At 34.5% G+C, this 21,436-nt stretch overlaps 1 protein-coding gene across 1 annotated transcript in view; it reads right to left on the bottom strand.

Moving 5' to 3' along the window:
* LOC148938385 (aurora kinase C-like) overlaps positions 1-21,436 on the bottom strand; it is a 39,635-nt gene that overhangs the window by 10,250 nt on the left and 7,949 nt on the right. Inside the window, 4 exon segments of the mRNA XM_089107834.1 lie at positions 535-766; positions 3,390-3,548; positions 7,021-7,155; positions 8,361-8,555. Of these exon segments, the coding sequence (XP_088963960.1) occupies positions 535-766; positions 3,390-3,548; positions 7,021-7,155; positions 8,361-8,555 (721 nt within the window).

Here is a 21,436-nt window from a genome sequence, read left to right as displayed (position 1 = left end):
TTTAAAGATCAAGTGACAATGAGTCTTTTCCTCCAATAAGTAACAGAAAAATATTTTAAAAAGGTTCAATTAGAGGGAAAATGTTAATCAAAAAGGTATTAATTAAAATAGATGCGAATATGTTGTTCAAGGATCTCATCCTAACGGATTTTCAAAATTGTCTAGAACTAATAAATTAAGAACAAACTACAATTTTTCTTCCCCGTTTTGAGCCCCGTCTTTAACTGATGTTGTTGTATCTCTTAATTGGCGAATAGCTTTAAAATACTAAAGTAGAACACCATTTAGTTTCCTTGATCATATTAAAGCTACACAGACTTAAAGATTGGGAAAGAGGAATGCATTAGGGTGAGGGGTGTAATAAGGGGTGAAGGCGTAGTCTTTCAGTCATTTTATTCATGAATTAAGACAGCCTAAAAACACTCATTAGTTTTTACATAAGATTCTCAAGGTGTAGACTCCTTATCACCCTTATTACACAAATTAAGACGGGGCTTTAGTTCAGTATTTCAAAGAAGTTAGATGAACTCTCACCTTGCCAATCAAATCACGAGCCCCTTCTGGTACATGACCTGGAAAGTCAAATGAAACGGCCTTGATTTTTCTATATGTATTCTGTTGGTCAGCGGTTTCAAAAGGGGGTTGTCCAACAAGGAACTCGAAACAAAGAACACCTAAGCTCCATAAATCAACTTTTTCATCATGCTCTCTTCCTTCGACCATTTCAGGTGGCAGATAGTCCAGTGTGCCACAGAATGTTTTCCTCCTTAAAACAACACACAATTTTGAGAATTCAAAGAGTTGAACAAATTTTAACAATGAATTTTTACTTTTAGATTTAGCTTTCTCTGACAAACCTTATATTTGACAATGCTAGGGTTTGAACCTAATAAGTGAGAATAATATTACGCTAAAAGTAATTAAAATCAGTAAAACGAAAGAAATCATAAGACAATAAATTGCTAATAATTTCCATCAAGAAACAAGGGGCAAATTTTAATAGCAAATACAAGGAAAAAATCTTCGGGGCAAAAAAAGAAAAAAGTATTTTAATAGACTTACGGTCAAAGAAAAAACAGCCATTCATATAATTTATACCTGTTCAGTGGCAATTTCAGGTACGAAGTGGTTACACCCACTGGATGGGGTGCAACCTAATTTTTGCCGCTTTTACTGACATCCATGACACCCCACCCTCTGACTTTGGCTGTTTAATATTGTGCGGATTTTATTTAAATTTCCACGAATCAACCCCCCCCCCCAAAAAAAATGAATCCACTGGCAAGAGCAAGAGCACTAGACTCTTTGCAGGAGACATAAGTCCCGTCTGGTTCGAAATTGCTTGATACTGCTTGATTATACGTAATTGTATTTGACAGAAACATTAGAATATTGATGAATACAAAAAATATCAGAACTCGGAAATGTTTTAGTCTGAAATCATAGGACGTAAAGGCAAATCGTATTTTGCCCCATTTGGATAATATACACACCATACAAATAGCTTGTTCTGTGGATACTGTTGTTATTAAACATGTCTTAAGCTGGGAGCATAGGCCTCACCCAGCTTACAAGCCTATCCTGAAGCATTTCCCGAGTCAAATGTTCAAGTTTATATCTAGTATCAGTGTACGTTTTTATAGAAAAGCTAAAGGAAAAGCTCAGGAAAGCAACTCCCTGTCTTGATGTGCACTTCTCACTTAATATATACATATAAAGAATGAGAGAGAGAGAGATAGAGAGGGAAAGAGAGAGAGAGAAAGAGAGAGAGAGTGGGAGAGAGAGAGTGGGAGAGAGAGAGAGAGAGAGAGAGAGAGGTTTTATAGAAATTTTACTGCGGTAAAAATAAAAGATGTCATTAAATACCCTTAAATTATAAGTTATAAAATTATATTTGAGGAAAATCAAAGCAGAGATTTAAATATCCAACTTCATAATTCATTAAGCCCTACCCATTCTGTTTATATTATAACATTTGAAGTTAGGCTCCCAGCCTCAGTCATGACAACAGCATGCGGAGGAAGAAAAGCTGTGTTTAGATCTAATAGAGCTAAATGAGAAGTTTGAGAAGAGAAGTAGGTCAGTAAATAGGTCATCTTCATTTACCAAAGTGAATAGCATTGGGTGTAATTAGACATAGAAATATATTTATTAGTGAGGCTGGTTACCTATGCAGTAAGTAGGCTAAATACATGGTATAAAGTAAGCTATATACGTGGTGTATGAACTCAGACTGCCGATGAAAAAAGAATAACAATCCCAAGATTAAGAGTCAATCCTGCCTAGTGACGGCTCACCCCTTTCTTTACTTAGAATAAGTATAAGGTCACTGAGGTCATATAATTTTGCTTCTGACTTTAGAAAGGTATAATTTAAAGTAGGAGATTGATTCTATTTCATTTTTTTTGTTAGAATTACAAATGGCACTAGATCTAGCAATTTTCTAAAAAAATAAGCCATTTAACAACTCTCTACGATGTTCCAGCGCCAAGCTATCTGTGGAAAAGAATAGAGAAAAGAAGAAATATGCCGTATATACAGAATATCGTGATTTTAGCCACTTTTCTTGATTTTCAAGCCAAGAGACAGTAAGTTTTCTATATAGAGGTTCCGAAGAATACATTCTAATAGTGTACTTCTTGTTTCTATCTGACTCTATTTTTAGGAGTTATGGGTTATTTTAGTTTTTACTATGGGACGTGAAAGTCTCTTACTAGGTTGCTAGCTACCGCTGCAACCCGGATAAGTTTTCCTTAGTTATTTTCAAGCATAACTCAAAGCAAGGAATTCAGTTTTAGGACATGGAATTGAGGAGCATTCAACTTGAACGGTTTTCTTTTTTTTTATACTCGACGCACTTGAATGCATAACTCCTCACCTTTTTCTCCAAAATCAAAGGTATTAACTAGATAACAGTACATAGCATTGTGGAAAGTAAAATTTAAAGGCTTATGGCTACTAAATATCCTCCTGTAGATTTTCATATGTTTAAATGTGGTAGTAAGGAGCGACATTGAAACTTAAAACGAACAGAAATTATTCTATATGTGAAGGGGCTGCCCCTTCCTTATACCTCACTCTTTGCGCTAAAGTCTTAAAGTTGTTTAAAAATACTTCTCATTCAAAATCAAAGGCCCTTGTGTTAGAGAAGTCTTTCCTAAGGAAACAGGACAAACAGTCTAACTTTATCGAACAGAGCTGAAGGGCAATCCCCCCTGTGGAAGATTAGTCACACAATATCAGCAGCATATCATCAATTTTATATATAGCATATCATATCAGCATATCATCAGCGAGCCCCCCCCCCCCCCAAAAAAAAATGCCCTGAAAGAAAAGGAACGGGAGTAAAAGCAAAAATTGGAGAACAGAAAGAGACATTGTGTTCTCACCTGGAGGATGGAGCATGAACTGACCATCCAAAATCTGCAATTTTCAACTCGCCATACAATCCAAGTAGAAGATTCTCAGGCTTCATATCACGATGAATGACATTTTTAGAATGACAGTATTTCAAGGCGTCTGATATCTGTGCCATGTAGCCAGCAGACCTATAAATATGAATAACTAATGAAATTAAGAAAAAACATATGTTTCTGCTGGAGGATAAGTTAAAAGTTAACACAAAAAGAACTAGATGTTTAAAAAAAAAAGAGATGTTATTTCGGAATGAGGCTATTTGAAGCTGGCTGTGCTGTTTAATGAGCTGTGTACTCAGGTACACAAGCAAATGGGGGGCTTCATATAACCTTCCCATAATCTCTAGATTCCTTCGTATTCTCCTTCTAGTATAATTTATTGGTTTGTTTACTTTTTTTTTCAAATTCTGTATTGACCCCAAAAATATTACGTTTCTTTTCTAACTAAGTTCAGAGACACACTCCTCGCCCCAACCGAAACTAGACACACTAGAGTGTTCGAATCACTAGACACAATCTAAATTGAGGTCCTATAAGGAATGGATTGTAATTACACAGAATACATAAGCAGATGTTATGCTTCTCTTCATGCTAAATTCTTGTGAACATTTCTAGCCATAACCTAAGCTCGAAACACCGGGTTGTTCCTAACACTAGGCACATTCACGACTAAAAAAAAACTTTTTCCCCACGGATAAAAAAAATAAAATACCACGAATCAAAAACTCCCACGAATAAAAGACTTCAATTATGCAGAATTCATAAATAAATGTTATGCTTCCCGTCAAACGAAATTCTTGCAGAAATTCCTAAACCCAGCCAAAAATATGCATGCCAGATTGTGCCAATCACTAGGAAAATTCAAAACTGAGCTCCCACAAATATTTAATTGTAATTACAGAGAATTCATAAATAAATGCCATACTCCCCTTCAAACTAAATTCTCGCGCACATTTTCAACCGCAACCTAGACTGGGCACATCAGGTCAACCCTTTAAAATCAACAATATTAACGATTAGTTTCCTTAAGACTTCTCCTTCATTTACCTGCCCAATCCCTCCAGAAATCTCAGTTAGCAATATGAAATTACTGGGTGTTACTATCTCAAGCGACTTCGAATGGGATAATCATGTTAATGATGCTTTAAACCGCGCAAATATCAAATTTTCCCACTTTAAACTGCTTCAAAATCTAAATGTCCTAAATCGCATTGTTAAAGCATTTAGTTTTCGTTTGTACGCCCAATCCTGGATTATGCCTGTCTTGTTTGGCATACTGGTATCTCCAATGAATTGTCAGAAAGAATAGAGGCAGTCCAAAAAAGGTGCCTAAGAATTATTTTCAATGGGAGGAAAGTCCCCTTTTTCGAAGAGCTAATCTAGTCACCCTCAAGGATAGGAGACACAAATTTTCCTTGCGTTTCACCGACAACATCCTTCATAACCACCGGGCAAATTGCCTTTTCCCTAGACAATTTCCCCCTTCGACCTCGCCCCCCCTGTTCTGCTTCAGCATAAGTTCCCCTTCTTACCCCAATAAAACTGTCTACCAAAAGATATAGAAGGACTTTCGTCCCCCTGCAAAGTAAGCATGTTAAACACATGAGATCCACCGCCCTCTTTCTTTTACCTTACAACTGTCAAGTGTTTAACTTACAAATTTAGTTATTTTCTCAATTAAATTCTGTTCTGTAGGTTTTATGTAAGACTAAATTATCCTTATGTTTTTTTTCAAATCTAACTTATTTATTTTTTGATTCTGCATGTTTTTTACTATTTTGACATTTTTTACTGTTTTGCCAACTATTTTATTTACAGCATTTTGAATTTCCAAAAAAAAAAAAAAAACAAATTTCCAGACTTAAATTTGTTTGTTTATTTTTTATTTTTGACACTAAAGAACAAATTCGGTCCACTTGGATTTTTGATAGACATTTCTTAGAAATAAAAATCTTATTTCACCTTACCAGGTTGTGCCCAGCACTAGGCACAATCTAATTTGGGCACCAACGAAAAATATATTATAATTATACAGTAGAATAAAGAATAAAATCATAAATTTTATTTTTAGTCAATTCGAAATTTGCTAAATTCAAAGGATAAGCCCCATCCCCCGCAAAGAAGTTAAAATTTTACCAATGGATGATATGAATATTAATACCTAATGTATCCTGTTAAAACTACATGCCAATCTCTCAGTTTATGTTTTTGCTATGATTATAATTTATCAGAAGGTAATTTCCGTAATTTGAAAAACACCTTATGTACAAAGGACATCAAAATGAAAACATTAATTGTCCCCTGGCTCCATCTTCGGTTTGTTCATACATGAAAACCGGGATTTTCTACGGTTTTTCTTTTGGTTGTTATAAACTTATTAAAATTATTTTTGCTTTGTAAATCCTCTCCATTGTTGCCAAAACTGAATCTTGAAAAGAGGAAAGTGGAGACTTCTCTTGTTTAAACAACCCCTACCAACGTGTGTAACTCCCGATTTATCTGCAGCTAATCGTTGAGTAATGCAACAGCAATAGAATGAAACACACATTCTGTTTAGTTGGGCTGTTGAACAAATAAAGGCTAGTTGGAACATGTAAAAATTAAGCAATAAAAGGACATTTTTAAAACAGAGAAAAACAAGGATTCTGTTTATGTCAATAGTCAACTAAAGGAATCTTTCTGAAAAGGTGTTTTTTTTAGTAAGTCAATTATCTAATAATTTGAAGTTTTTTATCTTGGATAATGGTAATAATATTTATATTTATGCATAGCTTAGACTTATGGAAATGTTTTTCTTTTGCTAAAACAATCGTGAAAGTTATACTTCTAAAGCTCCATCATTATATATTCTTTCTTCTTATTTTCTGCTGATTTTTCATGCACGTCCTTTGTTTTTAAACTTGCCGCCCTGAGTTAAAATTCGAAGATTTTTTTTATTAAGAATTTAATTCCAGCTTTTCCTAATTTTTTAAGACGTATATGGTTGTGTAAGTTTAACTTAACCAATTAAAAGAATTAAATTCCATTTTTAGTGTCCTTGGTACTTCAAAATAGAAATAAAAAAAAATATATTATGAGAGGTAAAGACGGTTTTTATAGTAGTAGGAAAATCTAAAAAAAAAAAAACAATAAACTGCTGCCTTGGTTGAGTAACAAAAATGTACAAGTAATGTGTTCGTATATTATTTTACGATATACGATACCTAAAAATATTATGGTTATGTTTATATTACTTCAAATTATCCCTTAAAACTAACAACAAATTAGGCGTGAACAATATTACAACTACTATTTTGAATAGTACGCACTAAAAAAAATGTGCATCACTTATTTTTTTTTCTTCATCAAACTGTTTATCTGGCTGGTATTCTTTTTGTTTACCAAAATAATATATGAGTAAGTAGTCTAAAAGTATACGAGTAAGAAGCATCTCTTGTATAAGTAAGAGCTGAAGTACATTTCAGGAGGATGCTATTTTGAACTATCGAATGCTTTCTTCTCGCACAAAAAAAGCTTAAAGCTGTCAGAACACACAAACGACAAAAGGTTCTCCATTTGACAGTGACAATGTCAAGAAATGAAGGCAGTCAGAAAATTCACTTACGTAGCTTCGTCAAAGCGCTTGTCAGGCTGACTCTGCAGACTTTTGTACATCTCTCCATTAGCAGCATATTCTAGGATTAAATAGACCTTCTTTGTGTCGTAAAAATAGCCATACATCTGCAGTACATTGGGGTGCCTAGACACGTATTTGAATGAATACAAAAAAAAATTTTGACATAAGAGAACAAGAATTAAAAAAAAAAAAAAAAAAAAAAAAAAAAAAAAGAGAGATACAAAATCGAACAAACAATCAATAATAACTATGATAGCAATCTTATATTAATCTATCATAGGTTTCCCAAGCAGAAAACCTAATCCTCAAGTGGATAATTTAAGACCCTCACAGAGAGCAAAAAGTGACTTTGGGTGTTTTTTCCTTGTTAAATTAAAAAAAAAAAAAAAAAAAAACTTCAAAATCTTATTGTGCAAAACAATAGGTGACAAAAAAACAAAATAATAACAAAGACGTTACATTCTTGAATCCAGGATTGAAACTCCAATACAAAACTGCCCAAAGCAATAATAATAATAATCTATTACTTAAATAAATTCGATGAGTTTTCAAACAATTTACTTTTTCATTTGAGACTTGCAACAGTTCTGACTGAATGGGCTTATAGGCCAGCTAGATATTCCATTGGGTATTTATATTTGGTGCTTTTTGCTGTTAAAACACAACTTGTTGCTAATATCCACGCAAATAAGGTCAAACAATCTGCTCCATGCAAAAATTTGTCACAAAAAAACAGCAAATAAAAACTAGCTTAAGAAAAACTAGCTATTTTTTGGCTTATCACCTTTTACTAAAACATTGTATTTACCAGAGAGCCCTAAAAAATACATACCAGACTAAGTAATATACTTTTAAAATCATAAAACTATAGGAGCTTAAAGATCAAGTTCTGAACCTGCAAGCTGTTGAGGTCAGCTCAATATGTAAAATAGTGTAAAAATCACAATGGGTTGACAAAAAAGATCAGTGAGCAACACTTTTTACAAAAGTTAAAAACATATTAGGACCAAAAAAGGTCAATTTGACTACCCCATAAGCTGGCAAAGATCCTTTTTATCTCACTAATGAAGTTACAGACACCAGCGGTCTAGACAATTGGCCTATAGATCCACAGGATGTTCCTTTCAATCATACTAGTATGCTTAATCATCTACAAATACACATCATCTATTAAAGAGAGGTGATATCTTCTGCCAAATTGCAATTCCCTAAAGAAGACTTTGACCTACAGACTTACTTATTTTGGGACTTCAACCCTCCTTGCCTTATCTAGGGAAATACCTTTTCTATATACACCAATGGATAAGTACTATCAAGTGATAAAATACCTGAGATGACTTTGGATTTCAATTTCACGTCGCAGTTGATGTTCACAGCTAGCTTTCTGCAACTGGGATTTGAACAAAACTTTCAATGCTACAATAAATTTGGACTTCTTTTCCCGGGCAAGATAAACATTCCCAAACTTGCCTTTGCCAAGAGGTTTTCCAATATCAAAATTTTCAAGTGACCATTTGCATTTCCTAAAAAAAAAATAATAAAAATAAAACAATCAAAGTATAGTACTTGTAGGAGAAATGGGTGTACTCTTCAATGTGAAGCTATTTCACTTTTATTCAGTTTTTAAATCATTGAACCTTTGCACCCCATTATTTTTCATTTTGTTAGTTATTTTCAGGGATGAGGAATCCGGTTCACAGCTAAGCAGTCAAACTGTTTGGAGCCAGGGGTACAACAGTAATCAGATCACAACCCTACCCTTATTAGGATAGAAGGACTGGAATTATGAAATTTATTATCTATTTAATAGATTGGATAGTTATTTCTGGACAATGTTGGCTAATACAAGGGCAAGAACAATAGTATTGCATATCATAAAATTCGCTAAATATATAGAAGTTATGGGAGGACCACTCTCATTCTCCCTTAATCTTAAAAATCATGAGCAGTGCACCTCTTTTCAGAGGTGCTAAGATATGGTAATAACTCATTATACTGTGCATACCAAGAACTGTGCATACACCATACATCTACTCACAACATAAACTTGAAGGCCAGTGAGCTGTTTTGATGTAACATTTATTTGATGATCTTAGCTTTGATGTAATATGACAGATCCTAGCAGAGCCATTCCTAGGGTTGGTGGCACCTGGCGAAAAATGAATTACAGCACCCCCTCCTGATTCAAATATAAGCAAAACACCCGAATCAAAGAGTGCAGCCCCCAGCCACGGTGCCTGGGGCAGCTCTTTCCCGTCCCCCCCCCCTTTGAACAGCTCTAGATCCTAGCTCATCAAACTACAAAGAACTTATATCTTATAACTTATATCTTGAGCTCTAACGATAAATAAAAGTTCAAATAGGGATAAAATCCTTTTAATAGACAGTGATAGAAATTCACAAAAATACCAGATATTTCGGTCACATATACAGTGACCGTCATCAGTAGTAAAACTAAAATAAAACAATTTAAATCAAAAGTTTATATACTAAATAAAATAACACTACGTATTGTTTGAATCCCTAATTCTTTTCAAAGCAAAGGCGGAAGCTATTCTCTTTGACCTTCTTGGATTCGGTTCATTAGCGTTCAATGATACAACATTTGGACAAAGGTCAACTACATTGGGTGAATTGAACTTTACTCTCTCAGATTTTAATAAATTATCATAGATAGAGTCCAGCCCATATTCACCTGTATCACGATTCAAAGCAATATTCTTGAATAAGATTTTCTTTATTTCAATAATTTCACGAAAATTTTGATTTAAACACCGATCCCTAGAAATCAAAGAGACATTCTCGAACAAAATAAAATGGTCTGGAAAATTAAAAATATGTTCTGAAAGGGCTGAAGTGAAATCTTCAGACTTAGAAACTTGCTTTAAAGACGAAGAAAAAGAATCTTTGTGTTGTAATAATCTCATTTCCAAACTCTGGTTAGTACGTCCCACATATGAGCTTCCGCAAGTACATGGGATCTGATAAACCCCACTTTGTTTCCTCAATGAAGTTTGCTCCTTCCCAGAATTTAGAAAACTACCCAAAGTATTAATAATCTTTAAAGCTACCCTTAGACCATTGCTTTGTAAAATTCACTTAAGTTTTCACTTCGCCCGGTTACATATGGAAAGGAACCAAAAACATCCTTCTCCAGAGTTGTCTCCAAGACTTCCTTAAAAATCTCTAGATACCTTTTTCTTCTTTTTGAAAAAGTCTGGTTAATTAACCATTCTGGATACATGTTACTTATTAGTATTTTCCTTAGAAAAGACAACTCCTCCTCAACAAATTTTGGAGAGCAAATATTAAAGATCCGATCAGTTAAAGAAATGATCAAACCAATTTTTACTTGGCGAGCGTGACCGGAACTGTAAGACAAAAATCTATTGTTATTTGTCGGTTTTCTGTAAATTTTAAAATCCAGACTATTTTGATTTTTCAAAAGAAAAACATCAAGGAAAGGAAGTTTCCCATTCTCTTCCAATTCAACGGTAAACTTTAAATCCCCTCCCAAACAATTAAGATGTTCGAAAAATCCTTTTAATTCCTCCTCCCCATAATCCCATACTGAAATAATGATATCCATATACCAGCCCCAGAAAATATGTTTTAAAAAATATGAATCCAACGCAATTGTTTCAATATTCTCCGCAAAAATATTATATAATAAAGAGGATAAATAGGCCTCCATAGGTAAATCATTTATTTGTTCGAAATAATTCCCTCTAAATTGAAAAAAAATAAGAGAACTTATTGCACAACCTTACTAAATTCATAATTACAGAAACTTCCAAATCTGTTTTGCCACTAATCAAATCCAAATTTCTTAAGAGCTTTCCTTCTAAAAGAGTTTCGGCTGCTTCTACATCAATATTTGTGTACATTGATACAATGTCGAAGCTTGAAAGCAAAGAATTCGAAGAAATTTCTACTTTTTTCAGTTTTTCAACCAAATTCGAAGAATTCTTAATAAACGAAATTTGTGTAGACAAAAGTGGTTTACAGATTGACACTAACCATTTGCTCAAAACACTTGTTGGTGACCTTGTACTTGACACAATTGGTCGTAATGGTAGGTTAGGCTTATGAATTTTGGGAAGTCGATATAATTTAGGGCACAAGGAACTGCGTAGCAGGCATTTGTAATAGAGTTGAGGTGTAATTTTTCCTTCATCCTTTAAGCACTTCAATTCTTTCTTAAATTTTTTTGTAAAAGAGTCCGTTGGATTATACGATAGCTTCTTGTATGTTTTTTCATCCTCTAGTAAACTTCTTAATTTTGATTCGTAGTCCTCAGTATTGATCACAACTAAAGTGTTACTCTTATCTGCTTTTGTAATGGTAATTGAACTATCCTTTTTCAAGTTTTTAAGAATTCTTATGTCTTTGATGGTTGTACTAGGAAAATTCGGTTTGAATACAAAATTAGACAGGGTTTTTACAGTAGAAGCTCTTACTAAGCTAAAATCTTTTTATTAAATTTGCAATTTCAAGCAAAGATGTTTCTATTGAAGATATAAGTTTTTCAACAAGTAATTTATTTGGTTTAAAAAAAATTTCGGACGCTTTTTAAGCAACGATTGTCCTTGCATCGCTAAATTTTTTGAGGAAAAATTAACAAAACTGGGTCCAAAAATTGACAAAGGTATTACCGCATTATTTGTTGATAATTTCGAAAAGCTTTAACATATGCTAGGGTTTCCTGATGAGAAATAGAGAGACACAGCAAAAATAATTAAATTCTTCTATTTATAAAAAACTGATTCATTTCATAGCGTCAGACTTTACAACATTAGTATCAAATTTCATTGTCTAAACTGAGCCCAGAAAGAGCATAATTTCATGTATGGAGAGTATGAGCCTAGACACCCGTCTCTCCTGCTGAAGTAACAAAATCAGATTATAAGGAATAAAAAACATTATACATACAAAAAGCTAAAAGTAAAAAATAAGTTGTTAACTATAAATCAACTGAGATGTATGACGAAGCAAAAATATCAGATAGCATCAAGATTTATTGAAGGCTACAGATTGTGGCCTTCATTTTGTGCATAGAGAAAAAAGAGAAAGTAGCTAAGCTCCTTCTGTTCTTGTAGCAGCCACTAAGATAGAGGAAGTATGGAATAATGAACACAGAGCTGTGGCAGTCCATGAGTGTTATGAGGCCATATACTAACTACTGGCACATCAAAACATTGTTTTACTTTAACTTAACACAGGCTGTCCAACAGCAGGAGTTGGCAGCCTTCTTTGACTATAAGTGAAAATCAGTCAAAATACAAGTATTAAAAAGATATATGGGTCAGTGATATTTCCATTTTGGACATTTTTTAATGAATGTACATTCATCAACTATAATACCAATCGCATTAACGGATGACAAAACATATTTAAGCTACTTGTCAATATTTTTGGCCATACCTTCAATGCAATGATGAAATGTTGTAGCTGATAAGAACATTTTTTTTACTCTCTCATTGGTTACTTTTTCATTTTCAAAGTCATTAAATACATGTTATAGCAATTTATGATTTTTTTTTTCAAAAACTTGCTGTCTGTAAATGGCTTTCCTTGGGTACAAATGCTAAGAGCTGTAATGAAGCTGGCAGATATGACATGATTGTTGCTGGTACCAATTCTTTAAGAATTAATTTTGCATTCCAAAATTAAATACACATTTAGCAATCTACTTAAATTTACCTTCATTTGTCATTTCATTGACGTCTTTACTTTTTGAGCAAAAGTATTACTCAGGATTAAGTCCTGGTGGCAACCTTAGACTTTAGTTCCTCTGGAGTCAGAAGTTGCGCATAGGGCTTCAACGACGCCTATCAACTCGCCCCGAAGCGGCGGTGCAACGATGATGTCTCCCCGTTTAGGTGCTAATGAGGTCTCAGCCATCCTCAAATCTCGATCAAAAGTACGCTGCAAGGTGTTCTTTGGACGATCTTGTTTTCTTCTGCTGTCTAGTTTCCAATTGTAGACACTGAGGAAGGCAGCCTTCTTTCATATGGAGTAAATGTCCTAAATATGTTCAGTTCTTCTTCTTTATAATCACAGTAATTAGAGTTACAACAGCAGTAATTAGCCTGTTCTACAGTGGATTTTAGAGTGCCTGATTTTCTATTGCCGGCTTATATTTAGAATAATGCAACGATTCTCTTTTCAAAATACTTCTAAGTACAGTTCAATCTGTCACCACTTTCAACAAGTACATACTTATCAGTCCACACCTATTGAAATAAACTGTTTTAGCCTTTTCTTTGTCTATGATAATATTTTATTTAATTACAATAATTATTTCACTTAGTTTAGTGCATAATAATCATTTAGCTCTTGAACTCCATCACTAAACTTGTGCTACTGAATATAATCTACAACTGAGAGAATGACACATGTCATATGCCTCAAATTTATAAATATGCCATGAGTCATAAAACTTGTTTGAAAGATGGTATTCAACCTATTATCTTTACTTCTACGTTGTCATTGAACTAAAATGTTTGATTCTATTATTAAATCCAAACATCTGAAGAAATATTTTTTTATATATTTGTTATGCTACACTCAAAACCTACAATGTATTTTAAGAAAACTGAAATATAATTAATCCCACTTTGTTGAGTAAATACTGTATCTTTAACGACTTACTTTCCAAGTAGTATTTATTTAGCATTATATATTTGATGGAGTTGATCTTTAATTCTCATGTACCCATGTACTAAGAGGAGATAAATGGAGATGCAAGGACCCCATGTGCTGCTTATGATCACCACGAAATGCATCAAGGTTTGGCCACTCCTGCAGTATACCATTATAAAGCAAATACATTAAGGGATTTGAAATTTTTCAACTTCCATTTTCAAACATTACTTTATGGATGATACCATTATAAATAAACATAGCTATTAATAAATATATATGAGAAACAAATGATGGGCCGCTCCAGTTGTATCTTGAAGGTTTGGTCTCCCATTCTTTGTCAAGTCTCCTTTTGAAAACTTTGGCTGATGCAAGACACATTCTCCTCACTTAAACTGTTCCAGCCGTTAATGAATCTTTGGCAAAAAAATCTAGTCTTTCTCTAGTTAACTCTAATCTTATGCAGCTTCTTAGAGAGATCGCGTGTTTGTCTTTCTTTAGCTAACTGAGTAAAGAGCCTGTTTGGGGTTGGTCAACATATTTATGTCTTGGTAGCATGTCACTGCGCCTGTGTTGGAAGGTCAAGGATGATAGGTAGATTGCCTATCACTATACGGTTTCTCGCCCAGTTCAGAGATGCATTTGTTGGTCCTCCTTTACACATCTTCAATGAGCTGTATACCACTTTTGTAAGAAGGACCCACAAGGCAGGTTCTGAAGTCAAGAACTAGTCTTATAATTGCATTGTACAGCTTCAGGTCTGCTTGCCACTATCTTGGTAAGCAGACCTGGGTTGGCTGAGAAAAACTTCACAATCTAGAATTTTATCAATTATCCATAAGAACTTCTTCAGATATAGTTCAGCAAAATAATGGATGAGACTTTGCTTTCTTGGATAGTACCATAAATGAGTTAGGGGAATGACACTTTCTGAAGCATAAACTATGCCTTGGGAATTTCTTTTTGAAGTATCAGCTTCCCACCCCCACCAAAGGGTTGAATAAAATTCTAGGGGAGGGAATTCTTACTATATTGGAAAACTTTAACGCTACAAGAATGATATTTTAGGAAAAAAATCAGAGCCTAAACCATGATACACTGCAAAGATGAAAGTGTTTTCCTAAAGCTTAGAAAAGTGCATAAAAAAATTCATCAAAATAGAGAAAGGGGCAAAGATAGAAAATTGAAACAAATTTCCCATGGCACAGTTCAAGCTCAGAAAACATTCCAAAAAGCTTCATTCACTTAACTCAACTGCTATAAGTAAATTGAAGTTGTAAGAAATAAATAAGATACAAAAAAAGATAAATATACCATCTGCTCTTTTTAAATATAGTAATCACTACAGTTATGATTATACATTAATCCCCCTTCCCAATGGGGCCTGATATAGCTATAACTGTATATAAACCTTAGAGCTAAATACAAAGTTTTGCTGATTTTGTGGGTCTTCCATAATTTTTTGTGCTGACTTCCTGTCAACCATTGATTCATAGTGCCAAATATTCATAAATGTCAAGGTTCATAAAGCCAATTTGAGAATCAAAAATCAGCAAATATTTGTATATAGCTTAGGGCTAATATGTGCCCACCAGGTGAGGTGGGACGGGGGGGGGGCTGGGATGTCATGGCAATAACAATGATCATTAAGTTTTAAAAGAACATTAAATAGGGAATCAAATGGTATAGTTCTTTTTTGGCGTCTCATTTTTGGCTTAATGGGGCTCTTCACTTTTCTGTGAAAAATTTGTTTTGTGTAAAAAGTTTTTTAAATCAATTTCTGTTCGTTTTTTATTGAAATAGTATTTTTCATGGAAAAAAGATAATATCTTATATCTTTTCAGTTTTTTCCTATAAGAGTCCACAGTTTGGGTTGCTACTTGTATGTTGGAGAAACTTTTTCAACAATTTTTAATCCTGACACAAAAGGTATCTTAATTTAATTTTATAACTCCTGAAGTTGACCTGAAAAATGAAACAATATCATTCCGAAAAGATTCCATCTATGCACTTTGACAACCTGGATACACTTACACTCTTTTTATTTATTTAGATTGTAAGAGCAGAAATAGAAATAGCATTAGCCCCAAAAGTTCTAACTTAATACTCCCAGCCGTTCTCAATATATTGCTGAAATGTCTTCTTGGCAACCATAAGCACAATGCCTTTTGATTTAGTTTAAAGCAACATTTAGTCTTAAAGCATAATGGACCAATTGCACAGTTGTGGGGGATTGGTATACACAATATCCCTAAAGACATAGTTGCTGGACTGTTCTACTATGCTGAACAAACTGGCTATCTCAAAATTTTGACTGGATGTGTTTGGAAAATGAAGGGGCTTGATAGAAGGAATGCTTGCCCTCCAATCTCTTTTTACTCTTAAAAAGGGCACCAGCACTTTTAATTTTGAATCGAATTAGCTCCTTTAAATCTTCTATTTCTAGCTATTATAGAGTGGTGCAGCCTATGATATTACATATGCCCTTTTGAAAACCTGCATGTGCAAAGTTTTTTGTCTAATTGAAACTCCTCCTAAACTTTCCCTAAGAGTTTCACCTTAATACCCTTAGTATCATTAGTTACAGTAACTGTAGTGATAGCATTAAAAGTATACAAATGGGGCCTTTAGGATAGTTCAAAACCTCCCAAAACTTACCCTTAAAGGTCTAACTAAATAATATAATTTGTTCCCCAGATATTGCTGTCACCTTTTGAAAGTCCACATGCTGAATGTTTGTTTTGATTTAATTCAACATCCACCTAAATATTCCTTAAAAGCTTCACCTTAATGCCCTTAGATTGCACAGTAGCAACAATTGTAGCAGCATTATGTGCATAGCATATTTTCTTCAACATCCCCTTCAACACACACTGAAAGTTTCAGCTTAATACCATCAACTGTTCTTGAAGCATTTCTGATGTGTCTGCTTGACAACTTGTGTGGACATAGTATGTTTTTATTTAGTTCCATTTAGTTACTATACATCCCAATTTTTAACATTAATATCCTTAGCTTTAATAGCAGTATAAGTAGTATTAGCAGTAGAATCAATTGTAGTAGCATTAGTAGTAATAGAATTAGTAATAATAGTAATAGTAGTAGTATTATGACTAGAAGCAGTAGTATTAGAATGAAAATATTTTCTTTTGGTTAGTTCAACATCCCTCAAAACAAGCCCTGTTAATTTTAACTTCACACACCAAACTGTTCCTAAGGTATTGCTATTATAACTTTTTGACAACCTGTATCCAGATGGCGAGTTTTGTTCGGTTCACCCCCCCCCCCCTCAAAATTGATTGAAAATTTCACTTTCAGACCACTAGGCATGGTTGTAATAGTACTCAAAGTAGTAGTCTTGAAATTTCTAGTAATAGTATTAACATATTGCCTTTTGATCATTAGATCATTCCTCTCATCAAGTCCTAGAGGTTTCAACTTAATACAATTAGCCATTGCTATGACATTGCTGATATGTCCTTTTCATAACCTGTATGTTATCATATTTTCCTCTCAGTGATCTTAGCCTTAAAAGTAGTATCAATAGAAATAGTAGTAGTAGTAAATGCAGCAGTAACCAGTAGCATAAGTAGTAGTGTGAACAAAATGCCTTTGGGCGAGATGATCGTCCCCTTTAAGCATTCTCTGAGAGTTCCAACTTAATACCCAAATCAATTCTTGAGATACACTATTTTAACAAATTACATGCACATGGCGTCTTCTGATTTAGCTCGAATTTCCCCCAATACTGTAGATATATTAGTCTGGTAGTAGTAGTGGTGGTGGTTGTAGTAGTATTGGTAGCGTGGAAATGTAGCGTTTTTGATCATCTCCCTTATCATTTCCTGAATTTTCCAAATTAATACTCAGTTATTCCAGTGTTACACCATTTTGACAATCATTATACACTTAATGTGTTCTGATTTAGTTCAAAACACTCTCTGAAAAGCTCAATGAATGCCCTTTGTCTTCTTGGAAAGTAAATTTCAAACACGCATACCTTTCTCAATAACATATACTGTGTATAAACAATGAACAAATTGCCTAGCTTACAGCCATTGTCCTTATGACTGTGGGGAGGTTGACACCCCAAAGACATAATTACTGGATCTTTTGTAAAGGCTGAACAAAATAGAGCTCTTAAAATTTCAATGACGGGAATGATAGGCTTCGGGGGGGGGGAAATGATTGCCCACCATTGATTTTTTTAGTCTTAAAAAGGGCACAGACACTTCGGACGACCAATCAAAGCACCTCCATCAGAACCACAGCTTAGCTCCCACCCCAGGCCCAAACACTCTGCGCGGCCCTGGGGGGGGGGCATAATTTACAACCCTTGCCCATGACTCTAGGGGATTATGTCCACCCTAGAGACATTGCTATATGATTTTTGGACTATTGGTAACAAAATGGCTATCTCACAATTTCAATTGAATGTCTTTTGAGAAAAGAGGATGCCAGGGAGGGGGCTAGTTGCTTTCAGTCATGTCTGACTCTTAAAAGAGAAATAGAACTACACATTTCAGATTAAATGAGCCTCTTCTAAAGTTTACACAAAAACCTGGTATACCCCTGGGGAACAACTTACAACCCTTACCCCCAGACTTGGGGGTATTGTGTCAACCCCAAAGGCCTTGTTATATGATCTTTGGATGATTTTTAAAAAAATGGCTATCTCAAAAATTTTTTCTGATGCATTTATGGAAAAATGACCGAGAGGGGGGGCGCAACTGCACCCAATCACTTTTAGTCATAAAAAGTAAATAAAAAATATACTTTCCAAACAACGGAGCCCGCTTTGGAGCTGAAAAAACCACCCCGTCCATAAACCCCTGATATGCTCTCAGGGCATAAATTACCCCCCCTGGGCTGAGGGCGTGGGGGGAGGGGGAGTTGTCATTTTCAAAGATGTAATTTCCAGATCTTTCAACTACTCTGAACAAAATGGTTATCTCAAAATTTTGATTAGATGTATTTTTGGAATTGATGGGTGTGTGGGAGATCGCGGGGGGGGGGGGCTTGTTGCCTTCCAATTACATTGACTATTAAAAAAGGTCCTTTAAGTTTATTTTCAAATGAAAATTTTTTTAATTTTCTACAACAACAAATCGACATTTCAAAATTTCTATTAGACGCATTTTGGGGAAATACAAGGTGTGTATGTGGGGGTGGGGGGGGGGGGTGTACCTGCCCTCCAATCACTTTGAATCTTAAAAGGGTATTAGAGAAATCTGATTACCAATCCAATGAGCCCCCTCCAAAGTTTATATGACCCCCCTTTCTATAGAAAAAACTTACATAACTCCAGGGCATAACTTAAAACCCTTGGCCTGAGGGCTGTGGGGGAGGAGGGTTGTCATCCTCAAAGACACAATTTTCATACCTTTTAACTACACTGAACAATATGGCATTCTCAAAATTTTGATTGAATGTGTTTGGGGAAATGGTGGGCGTGGGGGTGAGGGGGGTGTTTAGTCACCCTCCACTCACTTTCAACTATTAAAAGGGACACAAGCCCCTTCAAGTTCCAATCCAACAAGCCTTTTTCGAAATTTCTACTACAACAAATGACCATATCTAAATTTCTATCAGATACATTTCAGGAAAATATGAGATGGGGGGGAGTATCCATCCTCCAACTACTCTGAATCTTAAAAGAGGGCACTAAAACTTCTAATTACCAATCCAATGAGCCCCCTCTGAAGTTTATACAATCACCCTTTCTATTTAAACCTTATATACCCCTAGGGCATAACTTACAACTGCTGCCCTGAGGGCTGTGGGGTGGAGGGGGGGGGGGTAGTTGCCTCCAATCACTTTTAAGTAGTAAAAAGGACACTATTCATTTCAATTTCAAATTAAATTATCCATTTTTGAATTTTTTATTACAATTCCTTTGATAAAAAGTGCCCTGGTATAAGACCAAAAAAAAAAAAAAAAAAAAAAAGCATTTTGACCACATTGCTCTTAACATATATTTCACAATTGTGCTGCCTTTGACTATGGATAAGTCCAGTACTGTTGGGAGGGGGGAGAGGGGCTGAGACACAATTGCAACAGCAGCAATATATTTTGAAAGTGCATAAGGTCGGATTTAAATATTATTTTTTTTGCTGCCACCTGATTCCCGTCTCACAATGTGATTTTACCCTACTTTCCAAGAGAGCAAAAAAGCTCCTCATCCGGAATTCTACCCAATAAGACATGGCCAGTGAAATCAGAACCAACCAAGAAAGGGCATATTGATTTATAAATTTTGAAAAAAAAGAGCAGTAGTCTTGTGCCAAGATTCCCATTCTGAATTGTAACAGAAAAAAAAAAACTACAAAGCACCATAATAACTAAAGACTAGTCTGATTTTATTTTCCATTCAACATTGTTTACAAATATAATTATTATTATTATTATTTTATTTATTTCCCTCAAAAACGAGGAGTATAAAAGATAATTAAAAAAATCTTCAAAAATCCAAATAACACACCATCAAACATAGCAACAATTTACAAGTTGCCCAAAAGAAAACTTAATCAAATGCAACAAATAGTAATAATGAAATCATGCACTTTTTAAACTATAGAAAAAAAGGAAAAAGATTATGAACATAAAGTATATTTTCAGATTTACGGTAAAAATTATTTATTTTTACCTTGGCTATTTCCAACGGCTCTTTAACTTTAAATTTTGAAACTAATTCAGTATTACTAAAGGAAATTGGAAAACCAAGTAAAAACTTACAATATTTAAAATAACAAACGCGAATTGCTGAAAAATCACAACTTTTAAAATCTCGAAGAAGAAGGGACGGATAAAGAACATGCGGGAGGGCTACTGCATTAAAAAGAGAACCTAGAATTTCACGACGATAAACACCACGTAGCCGTATTATGGAACCAAACGCCTTTCTAATTTTTTCTTGAATATGTAAAATTAGCATCGACTTAGATTCACGAGCTGAAGCAGAATAAGGTAACCCAAGATAAACAACAGCATCAGAAACCGGAAATGATATATTTCTATCTCAAATTAATTCAGCTCGGTCATTAACATTAACGGGAAAATATTGACATTTTTTAATACTAATAGAAAGGCCACGAACATTAAGCAGACTAGAAAGGGAATTAAAATTCTTAATTAGACTAGCTTTAGAACGGCTCAATAGGATAATATCATCAGCATATGCAAGAAAAGACACATCCCGTCCCCAAGAAATAAGGGTTGTAGATAAAGAACGAAGACACTCCGCCAGACATGCGTTAAATATATAAGGAGATAAAACCCCACCCTGTCTCACGCCCCGACCCACGGAAATTGGATTAGAAAGAGAATCAGAAGTATGTGCAAAAATTTTTATCCTAAGCCCCGAATACCAAGATCTAAGAACTCTAACCACAGAAAGGGAATCCCACCAGAAATAAGAGCTGAAAGAGCGGAAGCATGCGAAATATTGTCAAAAGCTCCTTTTATATCAATTAAAAGTGTATAAAGTGGGGAGCCAGTAGATCTTGACTCCTTAATTATAGTATCAAACGTTGCATGCGCATGGTCGCAACCCATTCCTTTTTTGAACCCTACTTGATTAAGACCAACATCCAAATAATCAAAAAGATCCTTTATACATAATTCAAAAAGTTTACCAATCATAGAACCCTTCGTTATCGGCCTATACGAATCACAAGAACGGAGATCTCTTTTACCAGATTTTGGAATAGGAGTTACCACCCCAATCCTAAAAGACGGAGGAACATTACCAAACTTGAGA

This window comes from Artemia sp. Qi Xiang Cuo, unplaced genomic scaffold (assembly GCF_049724085.1).
Source record: "Artemia sp. Qi Xiang Cuo unplaced genomic scaffold, ASM4972408v1 HiC_scaffold_3419, whole genome shotgun sequence".
Taxonomy (NCBI): domain Eukaryota; kingdom Metazoa; phylum Arthropoda; class Branchiopoda; order Anostraca; family Artemiidae; genus Artemia; species Artemia sp. Qi Xiang Cuo.
Note: the sequence above shows the minus strand (reverse complement) of the source record. Positions and strands in the feature narration are given on the sequence as shown.